Genomic DNA, 22,647 nt, shown 5'->3' on the forward strand with positions numbered 1-22,647 from the left:
GAGAGTGAGAAACAGCTTTACCGCCTCCAATTCCTCTACCCCGAAAGCCCAGCTCGCGGCGAGCGTAGCTGCGCGGCGGCAGCAGCGAGCGGCGGGGGGAGCGCAGAGGCAGTGAGAGACGCGAGTTTCGGCGCGGGGGCTGTGAGCATGACACCAACAGCGGCGGCCTCAGCTGGCGCGGTGCCAGGGACGCGCGCGCAAAGCGAGACCCGCGGGACGTCCGAGAAAAGCTCTCAAATCATAGCGTCCACGTCAGACGCGGGCGGTAGGCTTGGAGCAGCTGCAAAGCTCCAAGCAGTGCCCGTAAGCAGACGCAAGAGACGCGTGGTGATGATGCAAGACCCAGAAGTCGGGGCGCGAAGAGTTTTTTCCCCAGTTCGCAGACGCGAGACGGGCACCGGCCGAGCAGGGACCGCGCGCCGGCTGCGAGTGTTGGCACGGGGCCAAAATAAGATCTGAGCTGTACTAGTGTCGATCAAAGAGAGAAGGACATTTCTGTGACCGCGCCTGCGCCGAGACGAGCGCAGAAGAAGCGCAATCAGGGCGGAGTTGTCCACACTCCCGTGACGGCACAAGCAAAGACGGGGCGTGATCAGAGTACAGAAGCTGCCCCAAGTACCACCCCTCTCCGATCCCAGGGCAACGGGCACCCAGCTAACCGCAGCAGCCAGCACACAGTTTCAGCCTCCATCAAAATCTCAAGTTAGAGATTTTTCGCAAGTGCAGCACATGTTGAGTGAAGCACACCGAACTCTTCAACAAGCTAGTCCCACAGAAGTGACAGAAACAACATTTATCAGATGATCAAGTCTCAGATGCAAAAGATAGGCGTAGAAAGAAAAAAAAAAAAAAAGTTGTCCAAAATCAGAGAAAAGTGAGAAAGCACCAAGCTTTTGCCCAAGATACAGAAAAAAGAAGAGAAAATCAATGCAAATCAATGTTATTCCAAATATGATGTAGATAGAAATCTATTTTGAAAAATGCCTCTCAGAGAGAGAGACAGCACCATATAAAGATAGAAGTATTAGTAAAGATTCAATTACTCAAAGTGTCTCTAAAGACAAAGCATTTGAGAAACATCAATCAGATCCTATCTGTGGGGTCATCAGCTGATTCTCCAATGGTTCAGAGTTTTAGAGATTGTTGTCAGTGAGTTTGTAACCTTTGTTATTTTTAGATTTTATAAGTAATACTGATAAATAAAGATTGCTGTTAATGTTATATGAATACTTTAAAAAAGTTGTCTTAACTCCTTCAAATACTTCCTGTTGATAAGTTGATTATATAATGAAAATTCTCAAAATTTGTGATAAGAATTATTATCAAAGTATTGTAGTGTTTATAGCCAGCCAGTGTTCCACTATCTCTTTTGTGTGAAGCCACGTCTCTTCAGAATCTTGTCTTTATTTCCTAACTACTCGCAAGTTTTTAGATTTCTTTTAAATCCAAATTGCCGCTTTTGTAGTTTTCTTCATTTATTGTTTCTTCAGTTATTACAAAAGTACTTCAGCCAAGAATTCAAGAAGTCTACTGTGTTTGAAGAATTTCTATCCCAACAGAAGTTTCAAAAAGATCCAATTATTTAATAGTTTGATAGATCTTTAATCCTAAGGTTTCCTATTCATAATTGCTGTTTTTAAGAGTCTCATTTTAAGAATGTGCTAAGTGATATCCATCAATTAGAGTTCGGGCTCTGGCCAAGTCCTAGCTCTACTTAAATAGAGTGATTGACAATCAGCCCAAATGTTTTCTGCATCAAAAAGTATTCAAGTCCTTTTGGCTTGGCAATTTGACCGTCTATGATAGCTGAGCCTGCTTTCAGAAGAAGTTTAGAGAAACATGAATCCGGACATAAATTCTCCACTTCTCTGTTGTTGTAAAGTTCATCAGCTGTCGCAGACTCTGAGATGACAGTTCAGTGTTGTAGTGTTTGACAATTGTATGATTTCAGATGTGTTATTAGTTATGTGTATTATCTAATTGATTTCTAATTGCTGTCATTTTACATTTCCCTATGCAATTGCATAGAGACTGAAACAGAGTTGATCAATGTTTTATTTTCATATCAAGACCCATTCTTCACCTCCGAGATTTTGAGAAAATCCTCCAGTCTCTTCGGGGGCGTAAATTTGTTTGTGTTTTAGCAAGTACAAAAGTCCAAGTAAATCTCAGTAAAGAATGTGAAACTCCATCCAGTGCAAGACAATGCTGACAAGAAGCGTGAACAAGAAAACGCTGACCATTCCATAAGCAGAAAAGAAGATGTAGAGATGTAGACTGCACAGAGACTCCAACCCTTGTGTTTTGCCCACAGAAGACTGTGGACTTTAAGTCTCTTCATGGGTGTGGGAATCAGTGGTGTTGTAGAACTGTTGTTAAATGATTGCTTGTTATATTTTAGTAAAGTTTTTAGTTCTCTTGTTCATTGCGCCATGCATTCTTTTGTGTATATGGCAGATTGTCAGCCAAGCTGCCAAAGAAGTCTTCTTAGTGCAAACAGAAGGGGGAGATGTCGGAACTCAGGACATCCCTCTGGGAGTCCGGAGTTTCCTGGGACCCTTGCCAGGGGGCTCGGAGACCCTGGCACACAGCCCAGAACACCAGTGGGTTCGATTATGAACCACGAAATAACTTGTCACCTTTATAGAAAGAGATAAAAGCCACAATAGTGTAAATAGTGTAAGAATAAATAATTACAGAGTCTAAATGTAGGTTTTAAGATTTTTGGTATAGGGGTTTCTAGAGACAAGATGGAGAGATTTAGGCGTGTCTAGCCTTTCTTCTTCTTCTCTACCTCCATCTTGTCTGGTGATGTTGGCACTTTTAAATTAGTCTAAAGTAGAAACTCACTGTCTAATATAGATGATAGGTATTAGAAAATAACTGTAAATATTGTACACGTAGTTTGTAGTATATAAAGATAACACCGCCCTAGAGGAGGGGGGAGTGCCTCTGGCTGTCCTGCCAAACAGATCTCAGCTAGACAAGGAGAAAGAACTTTATAGATAAGATGCAATAAACAATCTTGAGACCGAAAAAATGAAGAGCCCTGACTTTTTCTTCAAGCACCGGGCTGAGAAAAGAAACTTTAGAACTTTAGTCGAAGTCACTCTGACCAGCTAGAAAGACAGCCCCCGGCAACTGGCGTTCCCTGGGTGGGCTCGAAGAAAGACACGGTAACTGGCGTTCCCTGTGTGAGCTCGAAGAGAGATTACGACAGTCCCGCTGAGGGGACACGGCGCCGCTGAGGGGACACGGCGCCGCTGAGGGGACACGGCGCCGCTGAGGGGACACGGTCCCGCTGAGGGGACACGGCGCCGCTGAAGGGACACGGCGCCGCTGAGGGGACACGGTGCCGCTGAGGGGACACGGTCTCGCTGAGGGGCTGACAGGACATGGTCCCAGTGAGGGGATACGATGCCGGTAAAGGGACGGTCCCGCTGACAGGACACAGCGCCGGTGAAGGGACACGGTCCCGCTGAGGGGACACAGAGCCGGTGAAGGAGCACGGTGCCGCTGAGGGGACACGGTCCCGCTGAGGGGACGCGGGGCCGCTGAGGGGACACGGTGCCGGTAAAGGGAGGGTCCCGCTGACAGGACACGGTGCCGCTGAGGGGACACCGTGCCTCTGAGGGGACACGGCGCCGCTGAGGGGACGCGGTCCCGCTGAGGGGACGCGGGGCCGCTGAGGGGACGCGGTCCCGCTGAGGGGACACGGCGCCGCTGAGGGGACGCGGGGCCGCTGAGGGGACGCGGTCCCGCTGAGGGGACACGGCGCCGCTGAGGGGACGCTCCCGCGCAGCGCGGGCGGTGCCGGGCGGGCCCGCGCGGGGCACGCCGGGAGCGGGGCGGGGGCCGCGCGCAGCCGCCGCTCGCCCAGCCCGCCCCGTCCATCCTCCTCCTCCTCGGCCGCCGCCTCCGCCCCCTCCCCAGCGCGGCCCGATGGTGGCGGCGGTGGCGAGGCGCGATGAGCCGCCCGTCCTCCGCCGGCCCCGGCCCTAGCAAGCCTTGCGGAAAGCAGCAGCAGCACGCTCCGTCCCCCGCCGCCGTCCTGCCGGGGACCGGCGGGGCTTCTCCGCCACCTCCCCCTCCTCCTCCTCTTCCTCCCCCCCAGCAGCAGCAACAGCAGCAGCAGCAGGAGCTGACATCGCTCTTCGAGTGCCCCATCTGCTTCGACTATGTCCTGCCGCCCATCCTGCAGTGCCAGGCCGGACACCTGGTGTGCAAGCAATGCCGGCAGCAGCTGAGCCTCTGTCCCACCTGCCGGGGCTCCCTCACCCCCAACATCAGGAACCTGGCCATGGAGAAGGTGGCCTCGGCTGTCCTCTTCCCGTGCAAGGTAAGGATGAGGGGCTGGGCAGGGGGACGGGCGGGCTGCCCGGACCACCCCCGATCCCTGCACCCCTGCGGAAAACCCCCAGCCATCACCCCCGATCCCTGCGGAAAACCCCCAGCCATCACCCCCACATCCATATCCCCAGACCACCCACCCACCACCCCAGTTGTTGAAACTAGAATTCTCTGTTCTTTTTAAAGAAAAGGAATATCCAAGCCAGGACCTCTCCAGCTGATCTGGATGGATCAGAGCTAACTGCAACAGCAGATCTAAGTACAACTCAGCCATACAGCCCATATTATCTAAGTGCTTGTGTTAGGATAAAACAACCACAAAGGACAAGAAGAATCCATTTTAAATGGAAACAGAAACTAAGTAAAACTCAGCTTGAATCCAGGGCTCCATACAAGTAATGTAAAATTTGCAATGAGCACGAGAGCTCTGGTTGATCACCTGTGTTTGCAGCTGACGGGTGGGAGCAGTGCATACTAGTGCTGGTGCCTTTCCTGATGGCTTGTGTTTGGTCTCTTTCCAGTATGCCACAACAGGCTGCTCCCTGACCCTCCACCACACAGAAAAGCCAAAACATGAAGCCATCTGTGAGTACCGTCCCTACTCCTGCCCGTGCCCCGGTACCTCCTGCGACTGGGAGGGATCCTTGGAAGCCGTGATGTCCCACCTCATGCATGCCCACAAAAGCATTACCACCCTTCAGGGAGAAGACATCATTTTCCTTGCCACAGACATTAACCTGCCAGGGGCAGTGGACTGGGTGATGATGCAGTCGTGCTTTGGTCACCACTTCATGCTGGTGCTGAAGAAACAGGAGAAGTGCGAAGGTCACCAGCAGTTTTTTGCCACCGTGCTGCTCATTGGCACCCGTAAGCAGGCAGAGAACTTTCAGTACAGACTGGAGCTGCACGGCAGCTGCCACCGGCTGACCTGGGAGGCGTCTCCCTGCTCCATCCACGACGGCGTGCACGTGGCCATCCGCAACAGCAACTGCCTCATTTTTGATACAGCCACTGCGCTCCTCTTCGCTGACAACGGAAACCTCGGCATCAACGTGACAATTTCCATGTGTTGCCCGTGATGCACTGCTAGCAGACTCGAGCTGTCTGGATGTAGTGCTTCACTGGGGTTTGGTTTTGGTTCCTGTTTTTTACGCTGTTCAGCTATGTCATCTTGTATGCTAAGGTTTCTGACTAGCCAACAGTTGTCACTTTGGGCAGAAGAGGAACAAGAGTGTGCTGTAAGTAATGTGAGCAGGACAAGGTCTTTTAAAATTCTTGGGTGCCTTAGGAAGATTACACACACACAGTTACCTTTTATAATTTAATTATATTTTATGTAAAGAGTGCTTCCATTGGATATATGGCTTAAGAGGCTCCTGTTTGGAGCACACCTATAAGCCCTTTCATCAGCAGTACAGACTCCCTCTGATGCTGGTGAGCTTTAATAAAAGGCTTTAGTATCACAAGAGGGTTTGCTTTGGAAGAGACTATCATCTGTTCCAATCCTCCTGCCATGGCAGGGGCACCTCCCACTGTCCCAGGCTGCACCCAGCCCCAGTGTCCAGCCTGGCCTGGGGCACTGCCAGGGATCCAGGGGCAGCCCCAGCTGCTCTGGGCACCCTGTGCCAGGGCCTGCCCACCCTCCCAGGGAACAATTCCTTCCCAATATCCCATCTCACCCTATCCACTGGCAGTGGGAAGTCAGTCCCCCTTGTCCTGTCACTCCAGGCCCTTGTCCAGAGTCCCTCTCCAGCTCTCTTGTAGCACCTTTAGGCGCTGGAAGGAGCTCCGAGTTCTCATGATTTGCCCTTAGTGAAGCCATGTTGGCTATCACCGATCACCTCCTTATTTTCCATGTGCCTTAGCATAGCTTCCAGGAGGATCTGCTCCAAGCTCTTTCCAGGCATTGAGGTGAGACCTGACCACCTGTAGCTCTCTGGATCTTCCTTATTCCTCTTTCTAAGAAAAGAAGGTTATGTTTCCCCTTTCAGAGTCAGTGGGAACTCCTCTGGACTGCCTCAACTTCTCAAACATGATGGATGATAGTGGCCAAGCCACTTCCTCCACCAGTCCCTCTGAACCTGCGGGTGCATCTCGTCAGGTCCCATGGACTTGTGCATCTTCAGGTCCCTTCAGCCTCCTCGACCCCAGTCCTCTCCTGCTGCGGGCACTTCTTTGTTCTCCCACTCTCTGCCTTTGCCTCCTGCAACTTGGGCAGGGCAGCTGGAGCAGCTTGCCACGAAGGCTGAGTCAGAAACATGGCTGAGCACCTCAGCCCTCGCCACGTCCCAGGGAACTGGGGCTCCCATTTCCTTCCTTAGAGGGTCCACATTCTCCCAAGTCTTCCTTCTATCACCGGTGTACCTATGGAGGTTGCTTTGCTTGTTGCCCTTGATGCCCCTGGCCAGATTTAATTCTTTCAGGCTTTAGCATTACTAACATGATCCCTGGCTGCTTTCCTAGTAGGTGAGAAAGGAAGGAAATCCAAGGAACTTCTCACAGAAGCCATGGGGGGGACAGTAGGTACTAAAACAATGTTTCTCCATTCCCTGCTACGTTATGGAAGGGAAGGGCACTGGGTCAGCTGTGGTGGTGGCTTCAACCGGAAAAAGGAGAGAAGGGGCTGGGGTATGGCATGGTACAGTTCACGTGGAATTGCTGGCTCCTGTGTACTTTAGGGGAATCAGGCCAGGTACAGGTGCAAGCAGGAGGCACAAGTCCCACAGACTGCGGGTGGCTGGAGCCAGAGACACAGGGCTGTCCACGTGCAGCTGCCCTGGGACACATTCTACTATTGATTATTGTAAAAGATTCATAATATAGCAAGAGCTTTATGGCCAGTGTCTTGTCATTTGGTATTTAAATTCTGTTGCCATATTTCTTTTATTTTGCAATAAATATTTTGCAAAACCTACACTGAGGAGCTGTGCTAACACACGAGTGCACGGCAGCTGCTCCGCGGTTACGCCGCGTGCTCGGCCGTGCTGGATCAGCTGGGATCCCCTGGCATGGGCTGGCTCTCCTGGGGGAGTCCTTGCCCCTGCCACCTCCCTGCCACCATGTTGGTCACCACAGCTGACTCTGCCTGCAGCTCCCCCCTCTGCCATGGGAACGTTCTGCTTGAATCACTGACAGCAACCAGCAGTTCCCGCAGGGCTGTGCCAAACCTCGTCCCTGTGCCGTTTGGAGGAGGCAGTGAGCCACAGGGTGACACTGCCAGGGGAAGCCTCACAATGCTGGAAAATGGCAGGTAGAGGGACAGGTGAGACTTGGTGTGAATAAATACAATACCAAAGGAGGAAAACCAGTCCTGACTGTTCCTCCTGGGAGAGCTCTGAAGTTGTGTCCAAGCCCTAAGCAGCCGTCACCAGCACCTGGCAGCAGCCCTCAGAAAAGTGCACAAGAACAAGTGTTGCCTCAGTGACTGGAAGCTCAGTTTGGCTGCAAGAACTTGGAAGTAACCATGGAAAAAACCTCCCAAGGAATGCCTACTCTCTAGGCACTGAATACCAACAATGAAAGATTCTCATCTGGTCTCACTTACACTGTGCTCTGGCAGAACTCTGGCAGCATCAGCCTGGTGAACTAACTGCCTCCTGCATAAGCAGGGTCAAAGTCAAGCCATGGTTCCAACACTTGTTGCCACCTGTGCTTTCATCAGGATTCATCAAGCAAGAATTTCTAAGGATTTGATTAATTTTTCTGTAATTCAGCAAAATTTGTAGTGGAAAGTAGTTTTCTTACTGACCGCTGGAACATAAGAGGATTTTTGCATAAAGCAAAACTCCAAAATGTGTCTTTGAATATAGCAGGATTAATTAATTACTCCGGTGTTACCTATAATCCGCATTAGATAAGTTAACACACGTTATCATTAGGTCTGTCCAGAACACTCAGTTCTGAAGAAATGGCAAACTCTTGTTAGATTTCACTTCAAAAAAACCCAAACAAAATGAACCCATCACCTTGTGTCTTTTCTGACTGAAACTGACTTTAGGATAAGGAATACCTCAGCTGGCACTGCCAAGAAGGGAGGTGTTTCCAGTTCAGGTCATTGAGTAGACACGTGACATTCATTTCAGGATTCCCTCAGGTTTCAGGTTTTCTTCCCAAGGCAGCTGACCCGACTTGCCAAGTAAAAGTGTGACAGTTCCTCAAGACATTCAGAAGAGATAATTGAGGCCTGCCTGGTTCTCTGAACAGAGCTGACCCCTCTCAAGCCCCCAGACTTGAAAGGAGGGTGAAGCACATCCAGACAGAGCTCACAGCAGATGGACCTGCATGCTGAGCTTAGCCCCAGCCAGGCTACAGCACCTGGCAGGTGCCCTGCAGCCCTTGGCTGCTCTCCAGCCCACCAGGAGCATCTGCTGTGGTTCTAGAGTTCTCCCTAAAAACTATTTCCACTTCAGACACAAATTAAAATGCACCTGTCCAGGGACTGATGAGTTTAGAGCGAGCACAGCTCACCTTGAGGCACCTGGCCGTGCCTGCTGGCCCTCTGCTCTAGGGCCTGGCTCTCCGAGCCAAGGGCTGCGGCCACCCCAGGAAGCCAGGGCAGTGATCCCGCAGTGCTGTGGGGAGTTCTCGGCACCGACACCAGGTGAGCCACCGATACAGCTGGCTGCACCTCAACATGCTCTTTCCGCCTGAAAAATAAGTGAAACTGACTTCTCTGTTGTGAAACTCACGTGATAGTAAGACACTGCAAATTGTTACCGACAGCACAGGTAAAGCAGCACACACCTGCTCTCCCGAGGGGAATCCAAACCTGGCTGGGTTTGTGCAAGACGCTTTTCTCTCTTTTAAAAAGATTCTCCGAGCTGTGTGTGCAGATTCCTTGGAGAGGTTCGACAGCGCCAAGTCCTACGGGAGAGATCAGGAAGAAGTGTGACAAGCGTGTGACACAGGTGTAAGGAATCCACTCGGGCAGGTGTTCCAGGTGCAGACAGGTCGTGTCCGAACAGGCAGTCACGTCGGGTTTGGTAACGCGTGCCACCGCCAGTCCAGCTCCCAGCTGCTCACAGAAGCAGCAGCTCCGGGGCTCGGCAGGCGCGGAGCGCCGGGACGGCAGGACCGGGACCGGGACCGAGCGCGGCGGCTCGCGCCCACGCCAGGACCAGGGGCTCCCGCAGCCCCGCGCAGCCCGGGCTCCTCCGGCTGCCCCGTGAGAGCCGCCCTGGCTCCGCTCCCGGTCGCGTGTCCCGGGCGGTGCGGCCGGCACAGCGCCCGTAGCCCCGCCGGGGCGGACACGGGGAGCGGAGCAGCCGCAGCTTCCGCCCGGCAGAGCAGCGTGGCGGGGCAGCCGGGGCCGGGCCGGGGCCGGGTACCGGGTACCGGGCGGAGCGGCCGGGCCGGGGCCGGGTACCGGGTACCGGGCGGAGCGGCCGGGCCGGGGCCGGGTACCGGGTACCGGGCGGAGCGGCCGGGCCGGGGCCGGGTACCGGGTACCGGGCGGAGCGGCCGGGCCGGGTGCCGGGTACCGGGTACCGGGCGGAGCGGGGCGGGGCGGGGCGGGCCGGGGGCGGAGCGCCCCGCGCGGTCCCGGCGTGCCCCGCGCCCTCAGCGTCGCCCTGGAGACGGCGGCGCAGCGGGCCGGGCACGGACGGGCCGGGCATGGACGGGCCGGGCATGGACGGGCCGGGCATGGACGGGCCGACCCGGGCCGCGGAGCTCAGCGGAGGGGCGGATGATGCGGCGGGCGGGCACCGCTGGCCCCCGGCCCCCGAGGAGAGCGCAGACCATCCGGCAGAGCCGCGGTGCGGGACACCCTCGGCCGGCCCGCAGTCGACCCCCACGGGCCTGCCCACCCTCCTGGCCTACAGACCCGAGTCCTCACAGGCAAACGTACACCACGAGGTCAGTTAGGGTGGGCTCTCCCCGCTGCTTCATTCACACGGTTCATGTGGAAAACAGGGAACCAACACCCTTTGTCGAGCCCGCAAAGGAGCCCCTTCATGACAGGTTTTCTTCTGCGAGGCTGTTGCAACAGCCTGTGCAGCAAGAGGCTCTGCAGCACACCCCCCCCCCCCCCCACCCCCGCCTCCTCTGTTGAGAATTTCCCAGCAGAATATTTTGTCTAAATCAGACACAAAATGTATATACATAGGTAAAGCAACCGAATACAAGCAGGTCACAGAGTTTCCCGTAAACTTTAGCAGAGCAAAGTCACCAAAGAGTTAACTTGAGACAGGCGGTGGGGAGCAAGGGAATTTTGTTTCAGGATATCCAGTACCCGTCCTCAAAGCACACCCTGCTGTCAACCTGGTTTGCATCTGGTCAGATGTGACCAGCTCTGTATCCCTAAGTCTGCTGGTGCTTCCTCAGAAACTCCCACAACTGGAGTTTTTCTCTCTGTAATGCATCCAAATCCTCAGCTCCAGTGCTCTGTGCTCTCAGCTTCCCTGGGAAGGAGCAGAACTCACAAATACCAGTCATTCCCTTTGTTTGGGGGCATTTATTGATTTATTTATAACACATCTGCCATTCTTTTTGGTGGTTTCCTGAACCTAATGTTTTGAGTTAAATCATTCCAAGATATCCCAGACACGGATCTGTTGTGAGCACCCTTAGGTGCTTTGCCATCCATATCTGCTGCATTTTCACCCCGCTAACCCTGGTGCCCCACGTCCTTCCTCCCTGCTCTCCCCGCCATCCCTGCAGGCAGAGGAGGATGCTGAGCCAACCTGCGAGTACTGTGGCAACCTGCTGAGGCCGTTCCCCTTCTCCGAGGATGTGCCTCTCTCTGAGGACCAGGAAGACGTAAGCTGGCGGGGAGGACAAACCGGGCTTTGCTGTGGAACGGCCACGCTCACGGCACCACTCTCTCGCCTTCTAGAGATTCTGCTGCAAGCGCAGCCGGGAGCTCTACGAGTTCATCATGAAGGAGAGGAAGAGGCTCGAGGATGCCAGCAGCCTTCCCAGAGCTGTCAGCACTCAGGAATCCCTCAGCTCTGAAGCCAACCTGCTGCTGTCAAAGGAGCAAGACAGCCAGAGGTACTGGGAGAACCGGGGATCAGGTCTGTGTAATGAACAACAGGGAGCTTTGAGGGGAAAAGGAGCATTAAGAAACCGCAGGGAGAAGGATGAAAGAAGAAAAACCTTTGCTTTAGGCACCAGTGCTGATTCTCTCTGGTCCCTCCTGGCTCCTCTATTGCCAGGCTGCACAAGGAGGTGGCGAGGCATGTGCTGAGTGAAATGTTAATTCCAATGCTGGCAGATGAACTATCTAGAGGCAGGCAGAGCCAAAAAAACCCACAGCTGTGGGAAGGGACAGTATTTGGGTGTAGCTTCTACCTCTGGCACTGAAACAAAGCTGGTGTTTGTATTTCTGTTTTGATCTATAAACTGTGTTTGGATTACAGTTTCCAGAGTCACACACAAGAACTCTGTAAGTTCTCAGACTGTTTAGCAGGAGACCCAAAGCTTGTGCCAGAGTTTAAGCCTCCAGGGAAAGTCTAAGCCACAGGGAAAAGGAAAACTAAACCAGTACACCTGGAAGTAAACTGTTGGTCTCCTCAAAAATCCTTCGCAGTCTGAGGGTGCAAGTGCTTCCTACTATGGTACAGAGCACACACCAAACCACTGTCAGGTTCATAGGAAGCTACACAAGAATAGTGAAAGTATTCTCAGAGATGAGCTATTTTCTTGATCTTGTGGGCATCTGTCCTTCTCTTTCACATAAAATCCTGATCCAAACCCCATTACACTATTCAGCTCTCCTGCCAGCAGAGCTGATGCCACTGCAATGGCACTCTGTTCACTGGACTCTGTGTGGGCACAATTCCTTTCTGCTGAGGTGTGAGTATTTTGGTGACACTCTGCTGCCTATTACTTGGAATTGTGAGCAGAAAGAAAAACAGATTCAGAAATTATGTTCCTAAAGCAGTGGTATCCACTACTTGCAGCTTTCTAAACATGATATGTGAGGTGACAACAACACTTTTATTTTCCAGGCAGCAGAAGAGACACCTGGCTAGAGAGCTGGCTGACCAGTATTTAAGGCTGAGTGCCACTAAAGGTGAGCTGGTATTTCCTTATGGATTTGTCCATTTATCTCAACAGTGCATTCAGTGGAATTGCTGGTTTCTAACTGGAGGATTTGATAGAGCAACATGTTTGTTCATTGTCAGATATGCAATCTCATTAAATTAGATACAGATGCAGCCATATTAAATCATCCCTCACACATGAGCACAAGAGCAGGCACATCCCCTTTGCACAGTTTGTCATGGTTTCCAGTATGTATCTGTGATGTTTCCAGCTGAGATGCACAGAGCCTGACTGAGAGGGTAAGCTGGCAAAGCCAAGTCCTTAGGAAATAGGAACTGCCAAAATGAGGCTCGCCCATATTTTGCCTGATCAGGTGGATATTCCACCAATTCCTAGCCCAGGCTGTGGATGACTGAGCAGGCTTTGGATAGAGGAGGAGTTTTGACAGGTAAAACAGATTTACAATATGGGCATGTTTTTAGAGAGGATGGCAGGGCAGTGAGGCTTCTGCAGCACTGGGATCTCAAATGGTCAGTTCCAGTGCGTGGAGCCAAATGCTATCCCAAAAAGTTGCTCTTTATACAAATGTGTGTATATATGTAACTGAAAAAAATGCAATCTTTTATCATAATCCTGTGCTTTGAAATAGCTGAGCACTTTGGACTGCCCTTGTTAGAAAATACCCCCAGATAAACTGTCAGGATGGAGTGTTTCAGCCAGGAACTCCCGCTTCCCCAGTTACAGCAGAGGTGTCGGGCAGCCCCACGGTGGGCACTGCCAACCCTCTCCGCTGCACAGAAGCCCTCCCTGTGCTCTGCAGGGTCACAGAAAGCTGGATTCGTTTCCTACGAGACTTCCCAGGAACTCACCTCTCCCGAAGGTGGGACACCAGTGCCTGTTGCAAGTGCAGCCAAGCCCGAGCCCCGGCCCAAGGAGAAGCCCGAGCCCGAACCCGAGCCCCAGCCCAAGGAGAAACCTGAGCCCGAACCCGAGCCCCGGCCCAAGGAGAAACCTGAGCCAGAATCCTGGCCCAAGAAGCCTGAACTGGAACCCCGGCCCAAGGAGGAGCCCGAGGAGGAGCCCGAGCTGGAGCTTTGGCACGAGGAGGAGCCCGAGCTGGAGAAGGAGCCCGAGTCCTGGCCTGAAGAGGAGCCTGAGCAGCCCAAGCGCGACAAGAAACCCGTGTCCCGCAGCGTCCTCTGCTACGAATTCAGTCTGCTGGGGAAGAAGGCAGGTACCTGCGGCCGACAGCGACGGGAGCACCTTGGACGTGGCAGCGCTGCCAGAGCCCTGGCAGTGCCCATTTTCATAGGGCAGCTGTGCCAGACTGCTCTCATCTGTTCTATCCTTCCAATCTTAGGTGGGGAAGGGTAAATTGGTGCAGAAGTACTACAAAAATGGAAAGAAATTCCTTACCATGCTCCCAGACGGAACATCGCAGTTATTGTATCCTTTACAAGGCTCACTTGTCTGCCTTAGTCCAGGGCTGTTACTAATTTTAAGTGTGTCCCAGTCCACTTTATTACAACCCTGCTCACCGCTCCCACTTGCTCTGAGGAGCAGCAGCAGTGAGACTTGACACAGCTCCTGGGCTGAGTTTCAAAGAACAGCCAGCTCCAATGAGCACTAGCTTCCAAGACCCAGCCCACGGAAACAGCACACCTTTAACACAGTGCTCTGGGTAATATATCAGTTTTTACACCCCAAAGTAGTACCCAGAAGTATTTAGTGTGCAATAACAGATCAACCAAGAAAAGCAGGGGGTTACAAACACCTTACCTAGCGGCAGCTATCCATCTGGAAACCTGGCCATCATCATTACACAAGCCAGAGACCAGCTGATGTGCATAGTACAGGAAGATGAGCCAAGGACAGTCAAAATCCGAGCACTGTTTCAGTCTGATGGCAGGAGCACATGCTATTACCCTACCGGAGATGAGTGGTGCGTTCAGCAGCTTTGCTGTCTCCTCTGTGCATCGACATTCCACAGGCCATAAAGGCTATTTTTAATAGTATCCAAAAACAGACAAATTCAGCAGCTCTGATTCAGGTGCCCCCAGAGCAGCAAGGCAACCCAGCTGTGCCTTGAGAGGTGGGGGACAGACCCTGCCCCTGCTGTGCCCCCATCCCATCCCTCAGAGGAATAAGAGACCTTCTGCCACAGGAGCTTACAGGGTTCAGAGCTTCCATTTCCCTTTCTTTAGGATAAATATGAGTATCCAGGGTGGGCAGTATTTGGACCAAGCAGGCAACAGGGTAAGAAGGTGGATGTGGCCGAACTTGTTACCAGAACCCCAGGTTCCACTGAGCCCCATTTTCATCTCACTGAACCGCCACGTGGGGGTCAGGATCCTGGCCCAGGACAAGATCTTCATCTCCTTCCTCGCTATGGGGCGACAAGCAAAACTCAACATGGGAACCAAAGTGCAGGTAATTGTTCCTGCGCTGAGCCACTCCCCACAGTGGGAGTGGGGCAGCTAGGGAAGCTCCCGTCTGTGCTTATCCTGTGGTGGATGCTCCCTATGTTGTCCCATGCTCTGTCCCCAAAAAGAAAGCTGTGGAGATGCACTCATACCTGCCGCTTCTACGGAGATGGGGCACTTGCCAGCCCCAGCTCTCTGCGAGAGTCCACAATGTGGGACTCTACTCCCAGGCAGGTCCCTGGCAACATCCCCAAGGCCACCCTGGCTCTGCCACAGGGAGAAGAGCTATGATCCTTGTGGGCAGGGTGCACGGCAGCTCCTTTCCTCCGCAGGCTCCTGTCACAGGGGCAGGTTTGTCTGCTGGAGACGGAAGCCCCGTGCCCAGCTCGGGTGGCTCTGCTGACACGTGTCCTCTGTTCTGCAGGTCAACACCAACAGCCAGCTGCCGCCTCCAACCCCGCTGGGTGAGGATGAGCTCCTGCTGCTCGCCTTCCGTGTGAAGATCCTGCAGCTCTTCGACAGGATGCGGGGAGGCCTCAACTTTCCTTCTAGTGAGCAGTGGAACAAAATGCAGCCTCCCATGTACCTCATCAGCCAGGCTGTGAAGATCCTGGAGCTCTGCATGGCTGCTGACATAAGTGATGAGCTGCGCAGCTCCATCAAGGCAATAGTAAATGCCCAGCAGCTCTGACCCGTGTGTGTGTGTGGTGTAAGGCAAAATGAGCCAGAGACAGTCCCTGACGCTGTGGCACCTGCATGTGCTCAGCAAGGTTTCTCCTCCAGCCCTGCCTACCTGCCCCGGTGCAAAGGGCAGTCCAGGGCTGACCCGCACAGCCCCAAACGGGTCTTGCTCAGGGCAGGCGATACCAGCCTGCAGGGACAGCACCTTGGTAATGGAGGCACCAGAGGGCTTTGCTCAGGCAGAGCGATCCCGTGCTCCACAGCAGTGCACTGCTCCTCAGCAGGCTCCCTTCTGTCTCCAGCCCCATCTGAGTAGTCACTTCACAAGGTACAAAGGCACAGCCGAGCCAGGGCTTGGGACAGCTACACAGGCACGTGTTTGCTCAAGTCACCCATACAGGCACAGCTCTGCCACTCCTGACAAGAAGGTGGCATCAGCAGGAAGCCCCAGGAGTTCCTGGTGCCCATGCCCACAGCAGCTCAGCCACCTACAGGTACAAGACAAGGTGGTTCCCTGCACAGAGCAACAAATGCCCTCAGAGTGCCCAAAGCAATCACCTATGCTTGGCTCCAGGGAGCACCAGCTGCAGTCTGGGATGGGCTCTGGTTCAAGCACTGCAAACAGAGCTATCAGTGGGTGTTAAGAGGCTCATAGTGCTGCAGTCAGCATTGAGGAACCTCCCAGCCTCTCAAAGCTGCCTTAGAAACTAGGGGTTCACCTGGCCAGCTTCCCCCACCTGAACTGTGGCAGGTGCCTGAAGGATAAGACCAAGCCCCATCTGCCCTTCCCCAAACTGGAGGTTCTTAGGGGCTTACACATGACAAATACAAGGTCAGTAACTTTGGAAAGTTGGCTTTTTATGCAGTTTTTCAATTGCAGTTCCAAGAATGTCCATCGGTGACAAACAAGGTACTTCACACAGGAAATGGGAACTCTTTATTTCAATTAATGTTCTTGGGTTCTGTTCAGGACAGCAGGAAGGCCCAGCTCATCTCTCAAATGGCCAAGGAAGAACTGCTGGAGCTGGTCCACATGATTAAAGAGCAGCTGATCTTAATTTTCACTGAAGTCACCAAGTGATGTAACAATTCTGCATATAATTTTGCTTATATAATTCAGTATATAATGCACTGTTTGACTCTGCCATAGATTTTGAAAAATATACAAACCTGTTTTAACCACATTAAAGAGATTTGATAGACAGCTATCAATTACTCAACAGTTTAGGACAATATCAGACACTCCTATAACTTCATTTTAAACTACAAAAAGAACATAAATTCATATAAAATACAACAGATTAAACAAACTTCTTTTTCCAAGGAAAAATTAGGTATGAACTCAATCTGCCATAGTGTGAAACATGAATATAAAATAAGTTACCATTAGTAATGCCTGCATTGCTGATCTATGAACTGGTCGAATGAAGTCTTAAAAAAACTATACAGTATTATTGCACTCGTGGCTGTGCAGTGTGGACCGGCCAGCACTGAAACAGGGCTCATTGAGTGTTTGTCCAGGAGGCACAACGTGGCTGCAAGAGAGACATCCAGCCTGCACCAACAGCAGCTGTCTTCAGTGCAGGCCTTCATGGGTCTGCACCACGTGGCCCAGGAACCACCACCCAATGCCTGTGGAGAGACACCTGAGTTACAGTCAGCAACACCCCTGCACCACAGCAGCACACCTGCACTGAGCCTGGGCCACATGTGCATCGAGCCAGCCCCAAGATGGGGAATTGTAACCCACAGATGACACAGGGATGTGGAAGTGCTTTCTCATAAAGTACCTACAGGCTGTGAACTCCATGCTACCAAAAGCCATGGAGCTTTTGCAGAGGAACAGGGCAGTACACCAGAGCATGACAGTGTTCTGCTCTCCAGGGTTAAGCAAGGAAGAGACAGCATCCTGTTCCCCAAGGCTCTGCAATTCAACTGGGTTAAAAGCCAGGGAGACCTTAAGCCCCTGGACAGAGGCTATTCTAAAGCACAATGCAGTGTTTCTGATCTCTGCACCAGCCTTCATTGACATTAGGCCTTCTGCTGCAGTAACACACATTCTCCTGCCTCACGGAATGCCAGCTTTCTGCTCTGAGACAGGCAGAATGAGCCACATCCCACAACCTCCCACCCAAACAGCCTCTGTGACACCACATGTGGCAGTTTAACATCATGGGAGCTGGTTCTCCAGAAAAACCTTTAACTGGACACAGAATCCTAAAATCCAGTCTCCAGTGTGCCTGTCTTACCTGGGCAAATGCACTGGTGACTGGAGGAGACTTACGAGAAGTTTCAGTGCTGATCGATGGGGCTATGATCGATGATGGGGCATTGACTCCATGTGCACATTGAGCTTCATCTCGTTATCAAGGATCTGTACAAGCTGCTGCATGGAAGGGAGGTGGCCAGACTCCAGCTTAGACCACACTGGGACATCTAGTGCAGAACACACACGGGAGAGAAGCACTGTTACACTGGGAGCATCAGAAAACAGGCAGAGCTGGTGTAAACATGGGATTGAGAAGCTCTAGGAAACTGTCTGAGCTGGTACTGATCTATGTTGAGGAAAGCATCTGAATCAACAATGCTTCCAACCTCTGGCTACGCTGAATCCCAGCCCAGCTGGGACAGCACAGCGCCTACTGCTTCCATTTAGAAATGTATCATATCATATTGATGGAGAGGTGCAAAGTATCCACTGACATTCCCCTCCACCTGAAAAAGCAGTACTGTACCCATCGGTACTGACAATCTGGTAATAGTAATGGATTCTATGGGATTCCAAAGCTAAAGCATGCAGCAGAACAGACAGGGAAAGCATCTAATTGGAAAGTACATGTCTCTAGGTGATGGTTTCTTATTTAATGCACATAACACACAAAGAAAGAATATGACAGTTATTCCAAGGCACCAAATATCCCTCTGAGAAAGTTTTTACAGAACTGTTCTAGAATATCTGACATCTGTATAAATTCCTTTATAAGACTTCTATGATTTTCATCATTTATTCTGATAGGCAACATCTGAAGATCCAAATGGATGGCAATTTCCACATATCACATTTGGGACATAAATGTCCTGACACCATCCCTCATTCTCCACACCCCACAGCCCTCACATGTGTATATGTGACACCCCTCAAACAAAGTCTCAGCTCACCATTCAAAGTGATTTCAAAAGCCCCAGTGGACATGCACTGGTTCTCAATCATGTTGCTCAGGAAGAAGACCATCATGCAGGCGTACACCTGGAAGGGAACAAAGATCCACACAGACCTCAGCCATGTCAGGCAAACCTGCTGTTCACAGGTGCCTCTGAACTCCCTCTGTGTTTGCCCAAGGAATGTTCTCACCTACAGACACCTTCCCTTCCTCCTTTTACAGACTGTGCCTTCCCCAGAAAAGCACCAAACCAGCTCCAACCCCACCCAACTCGCAGCCCTCCACACACCTCTGGACCAAGCACAGCCAGCTGCAGGGGGGCTGGCAGTGTGACATGGGAACCCAACCGTTCCCAGACACAGCCTGTCACTGTCACAGCCATCTCCCCATCACAGAGCCAAGGGCCTGGCCGCAAACAGCAGAGCAAGGCAAGTCACATGCATAGGAACCACTGACCCTGCTGCACACCTCCAAGCCCTTCATCTGGAATTTTCTCTGTGCATGGGTGACTAAGGAGGAAAGGATAGCATCCTCCCTCACCACCAGCACCTCTCTAATTTCCTTTTCCTGTTCACAGGCACACTCACACAAGTCACTGCAACACCACAGAACCTGGCACAGGGACAGGAGCCACACACTGCAGCCAGCCCAGCCAGGCATGGAGTTGGCCCATTCAATTCAACTGGAAATATTACAGCTTCTGGGAATGCAAACTGGCCAGTGAAAGACCCAGAGCACTGGGCAGCTCAGCATGAAGGTCTGTAAATTACTTGAGTTTAGTGGAATAGATCTGGAACAAGGTTACTCTAAATCAGAGTACAACACCCTGAATCTACTGGCATCATCAGTACTGACTCATGGGAATATTCTCCCACAATGTCATGCCAGTCTGCTCTCCAAAAACACCCACAACATTTCAATTTCATTTTTCTAACGCCCTTCTAATTGCTGCCTAATCTATCAGGAGTCTGATGGAAGCATCAACTGCAAAACTGTTATGAGACAACAGAGAATGGAAACTGTAATTTTAACATCAACAACACTGGCTTCTTGAGCCCTAAAAAATAAAGAACTCTTTTATTGTCTTTGTCAGCACATTAACCTCAGCGGCCCCTCTGTAGTAGCAGCAGCTTGGAAAGAGATCCCAGAAGCACACCTGGCTTTGTCAAAAGCATAAAGCACAACTGGAAAGAATTATTCTAGCATAAGGCTGCACCATATGAAAGGTAAATCAGTCAGAACTGAGGGACTCATCAAGCACCCTCATGAAGTAACTCTGAAGCTGCTTTTTCAGACTAAAAGAAGCACGTCCTTTACCTTGTTTTCCTGGCCCCACTGCCAGATGCTTGGAGCTTGCATGCCAAAGAAAGCAAACGGGTCCTTGCCAACGATGATTAAGCCAATTAATACTAGTTTGAAGACAGACAGGAAGGATGCTATGTGCCTGTTGGAGACAACACAAACCAGTGACTGAAAGGTTCAGTTCCTACTTCACCATACACAAATGTAATTCACATCACTAGGAGACAGTAAAATCAAATGTTTCAGGGGAAGTACAAAACTTTCCAAGGTTTATCTCACTGTAAAAAAACAAAACAAAAACCAAACCAAGTCAAACCAACAAAACAAAAAAACAACACACATAACACCTCCAATAAGGCCCTGCTTTTCCACAGCACCCCAGAATGCCACCTTCCAGTAAACCACAGACAGATTCTTTTGCTCCTCAGCAGACTTCAAATGGGACTCTGCTTTTAACTTCTATATGCCTGAACTGGATAACAGAGCCAGTTTCTAAAGCTGCTCCATGTTACAGGCATGTTTGACTGACGGGCAGCACTTCCTGTGGAGCATTCCCCAGTGATGCACAACTCCCCTCAGCCAGCCCACACTGAGGCACTGCACCCCGCAGCCTCCCACCACCACAACCCTGCCAGCAATCGGGCCAACGAGCGTTCCAGGAGCCACCCAGTAACTATGGCATCACTCTCCAGCGTGGGCACACTGCTTTAAGTAGCAGGAATAACACTGTTTTGCCTTCTTCTGAATTTCTTTGGGCTTTCCCCCTACAGCTGCAGCAAAGGCCACTCCAGCAGCCCCTAACCTGAGGTGAGCTCTCTCTGATTCAGATGTTAACACTGAACTTTCCCTTCCTCTGTTTCCTTAATCCATTACAGGCATTTGTCACTAAGTGCATAAGCCTGAGCAACAAATTGAATTTATGTCCAGATACAGCATGAAGAGAAGCTAGGAAAATTAACTGTTTCAAAAAAAGTTACGTAATTTATTTTAGGTTGGATATGACAGGCCTCATCACACAGATATCCAGATAGTGATACTTGTATGGAAAACTAAGGCAGCTACCTGGAAGGCAGAAAATCACATACAAGAAAACCATACAAGCGTCCTTGTATGCAATTGCAGTAGAAAATCCCCTCAAGATTACATTTTCAGTATGATTTCAGTGTAAATGCATGTGTTTAGCACTGGAAAGCAGACAGCACACAGCATGAGGCACACGCTCACCTATAGATAGGTTGAGGAAGGTAGTTCTCCCCTTCGATTCGGATGTCTGGGTACCGCTGGCTGATGACCCGCATGTACTCCTCAAACACCCGCCTGTAGCCTCAGGAGACACTGAACACAGACAGCATTGTCACCACAGCTCGAGGCCTGCGCTGCTCAGCAGCACTCACCCTCTTCACAACCCCGTCCACTTAAAAGAGAACTCGTATTTTTTATGGCACAGAGAAAACCTCATCCGCAGTGAAATTACACATCACAAATCCCAACAGACAAGCCCTGGGTGTGACAATGATTTGCTCCACATCCCAGCACAGACACAGAGCTCTGGAAATACCCACTAAGCTTCCACTCAAATCAAATCACTCGCTTTCCCTGCAAAAATCTGTTAAGTTATGATTAATTTAGGCAGTCAATGTAAGCAATCCCTTGCTGTGTGCCGAAAAAAAAATCTTCACACAGAGCCATCTGAATCCCTCTCTGGGACTGACGAGACAGGCAATGTCGCTCCCAGCCATCTCCATGTCAGCACGACACGGGAACTGCAGGAGTTAAATATTCTCGTGCTGTCCTCTACCTCGCCTTTCAGCAGCCGCCTCTATAACACTGCGGTAAACCCCCCGAACGCAGCTCTTTCCGCTGAGCGCTTCTGCGGTGCCTCGAGGACCCGCAGGGCTCGCCCAGGCTCTGCTCCGGCCTCCACCTGGCCCTGCCCACCCCGAGGGCCGGGAACCGTAGTGACGAATGCTCCAGGCCCGTGGCGTTTTTTTTCCTCCCCGCCAAGAGGCTCCGTGCTGCTCCGGGGCTGCCTGAACCCTGCTCGGAGCTGCTGACACACCATCGGCAACACCGCCGGAATGGTGCAAAGGTGCCCGAGCGCAGCGACTGCAACACGGGCTCTGCACCAAAACACAAAATTACAGCCATCACTAAGACATCGGTTCCTCCCAAACATTAGTCCCGCACCAGCACAACGCACCCGGCATTAAAAGGCCCGAAAAGTGCAATTTTATGGCGGGTGGCCGTGTAGCGGGACCCTCTGAAAGAGCCGCCGCCCGCAGGCCGGTGCCGCCTCCCACGCTCCAACAAGGCCGGGCGCCCCGACAGGTCACCTGAGGCGAGGCGGCCCCTGGCCCGGGGGGAGACCCCTCCACGGACAAGAGCGAGCGAGGCCGAGGCAGCGCTGAGGGAAAAGAAGGGAAGAAAAAGGAACGAGGGAGAGAGAGACGACGGCCCGGCGGACGCCGCCATTTTGGCCGTCGCCATCTTGGCGGGCGCCCCTCACCAGATCTGAAACTTGAGCAGCGGCCCGGTGGCGTAGGCCATGCGCAGCTTCTTCGCCGGCAGCCCGCCCTGCTCCGCCGCCGCGGCGCCGCCGCCGCCCGGTGCCGCCGCCAGCCCCGCCAGCAGCAGCAGCAGCAGCCGCCGCAGCCCCGCCGCTCGCATCTCGCCGCCGCAGCCGCCGCTGAGGCACCGCGCGCGCGCCGCCTCGCCAAGGTCACGCGCGCGGCGGGGCGGGG

At 52.2% G+C, this 22,647-nt stretch overlaps 2 protein-coding genes and 1 long non-coding RNA gene across 4 annotated transcripts; 1 reads left to right on the forward strand and 2 right to left on the reverse strand.

The window, feature by feature from the left end:
• Positions 1-4,673: 4,673 nt before the first annotated feature.
• On the reverse strand, positions 4,674-9,721 carry LOC132331958 (uncharacterized). Its single transcript, XR_009487712.1, has 2 exons — positions 9,094-9,721; positions 4,674-8,996 (listed from the first exon to the last, which is right to left on the reverse strand). It is a non-coding gene; the product is annotated as an uncharacterized LOC132331958 (long non-coding RNA).
• Positions 9,722-9,966: 245 nt separating this feature from the next.
• ERICH6 (glutamate rich 6) lies at positions 9,967-16,651 on the forward strand. Its single transcript, XM_059855942.1, has 9 exons — positions 9,967-10,206; positions 11,011-11,109; positions 11,186-11,343; positions 12,303-12,367; positions 13,160-13,569; positions 13,700-13,785; positions 14,129-14,281; positions 14,544-14,769; positions 15,187-16,651. The coding sequence occupies exons 1-9, from the start codon at positions 9,979-9,981 to the stop codon at positions 15,451-15,453; spliced, it is 1,692 nt and encodes a 563-aa protein (XP_059711925.1). The 5' UTR covers positions 9,967-9,978; the 3' UTR covers positions 15,454-16,651.
• On the reverse strand, positions 16,355-22,588 carry SELENOT (selenoprotein T). Of its 2 annotated transcripts, none has more exons than XR_009487714.1 (6): positions 22,413-22,588; positions 21,131-21,241; positions 19,922-20,048; positions 18,603-18,690; positions 17,693-17,879; positions 16,355-17,075 (listed from the first exon to the last, which is right to left on the reverse strand). XR_009487714.1 is itself a non-coding variant. In XM_059855944.1 (6 exons), exons 1-5 carry the CDS (start codon positions 22,571-22,573, stop codon positions 17,755-17,757), a joined length of 612 nt encoding a protein of 203 aa, XP_059711927.1. In that variant the 5' UTR covers positions 22,574-22,588; the 3' UTR covers positions 16,355-17,075; positions 17,728-17,754. The 2 variants fall into 2 exon arrangements, 1 of the variants encoding a protein (XP_059711927.1); XM_059855944.1 differs by having other exon boundaries at positions 17,728-17,879.
• Between the last annotated feature and the right edge of the window lie 59 nt (positions 22,589-22,647).

This window comes from Haemorhous mexicanus, chromosome 10, assembly GCF_027477595.1.
Source record: "Haemorhous mexicanus isolate bHaeMex1 chromosome 10, bHaeMex1.pri, whole genome shotgun sequence".
In the NCBI taxonomy this organism is placed as follows: domain Eukaryota; kingdom Metazoa; phylum Chordata; class Aves; order Passeriformes; family Fringillidae; genus Haemorhous; species Haemorhous mexicanus.

Bases quoted from the DNA above. Each gene is read 5' to 3' on its own strand.
- ERICH6 (XM_059855942.1), top strand. From the start codon at position 9,979: ATGGACGGGCCGGGCATGGACGGGCCGACCCGGGCCGCGGAGCTCAGC. The intron at 13,786-14,128 runs GTATCCTTTACA...ACCTAGCGGCAG, and splicing joins GACGGAACATCGCAGTTATT to CTATCCATCTGGAAACCTGG. The intron at 14,770-15,186 runs GTAATTGTTCCT...TCTGTTCTGCAG, and splicing joins ACATGGGAACCAAAGTGCAG to GTCAACACCAACAGCCAGCT.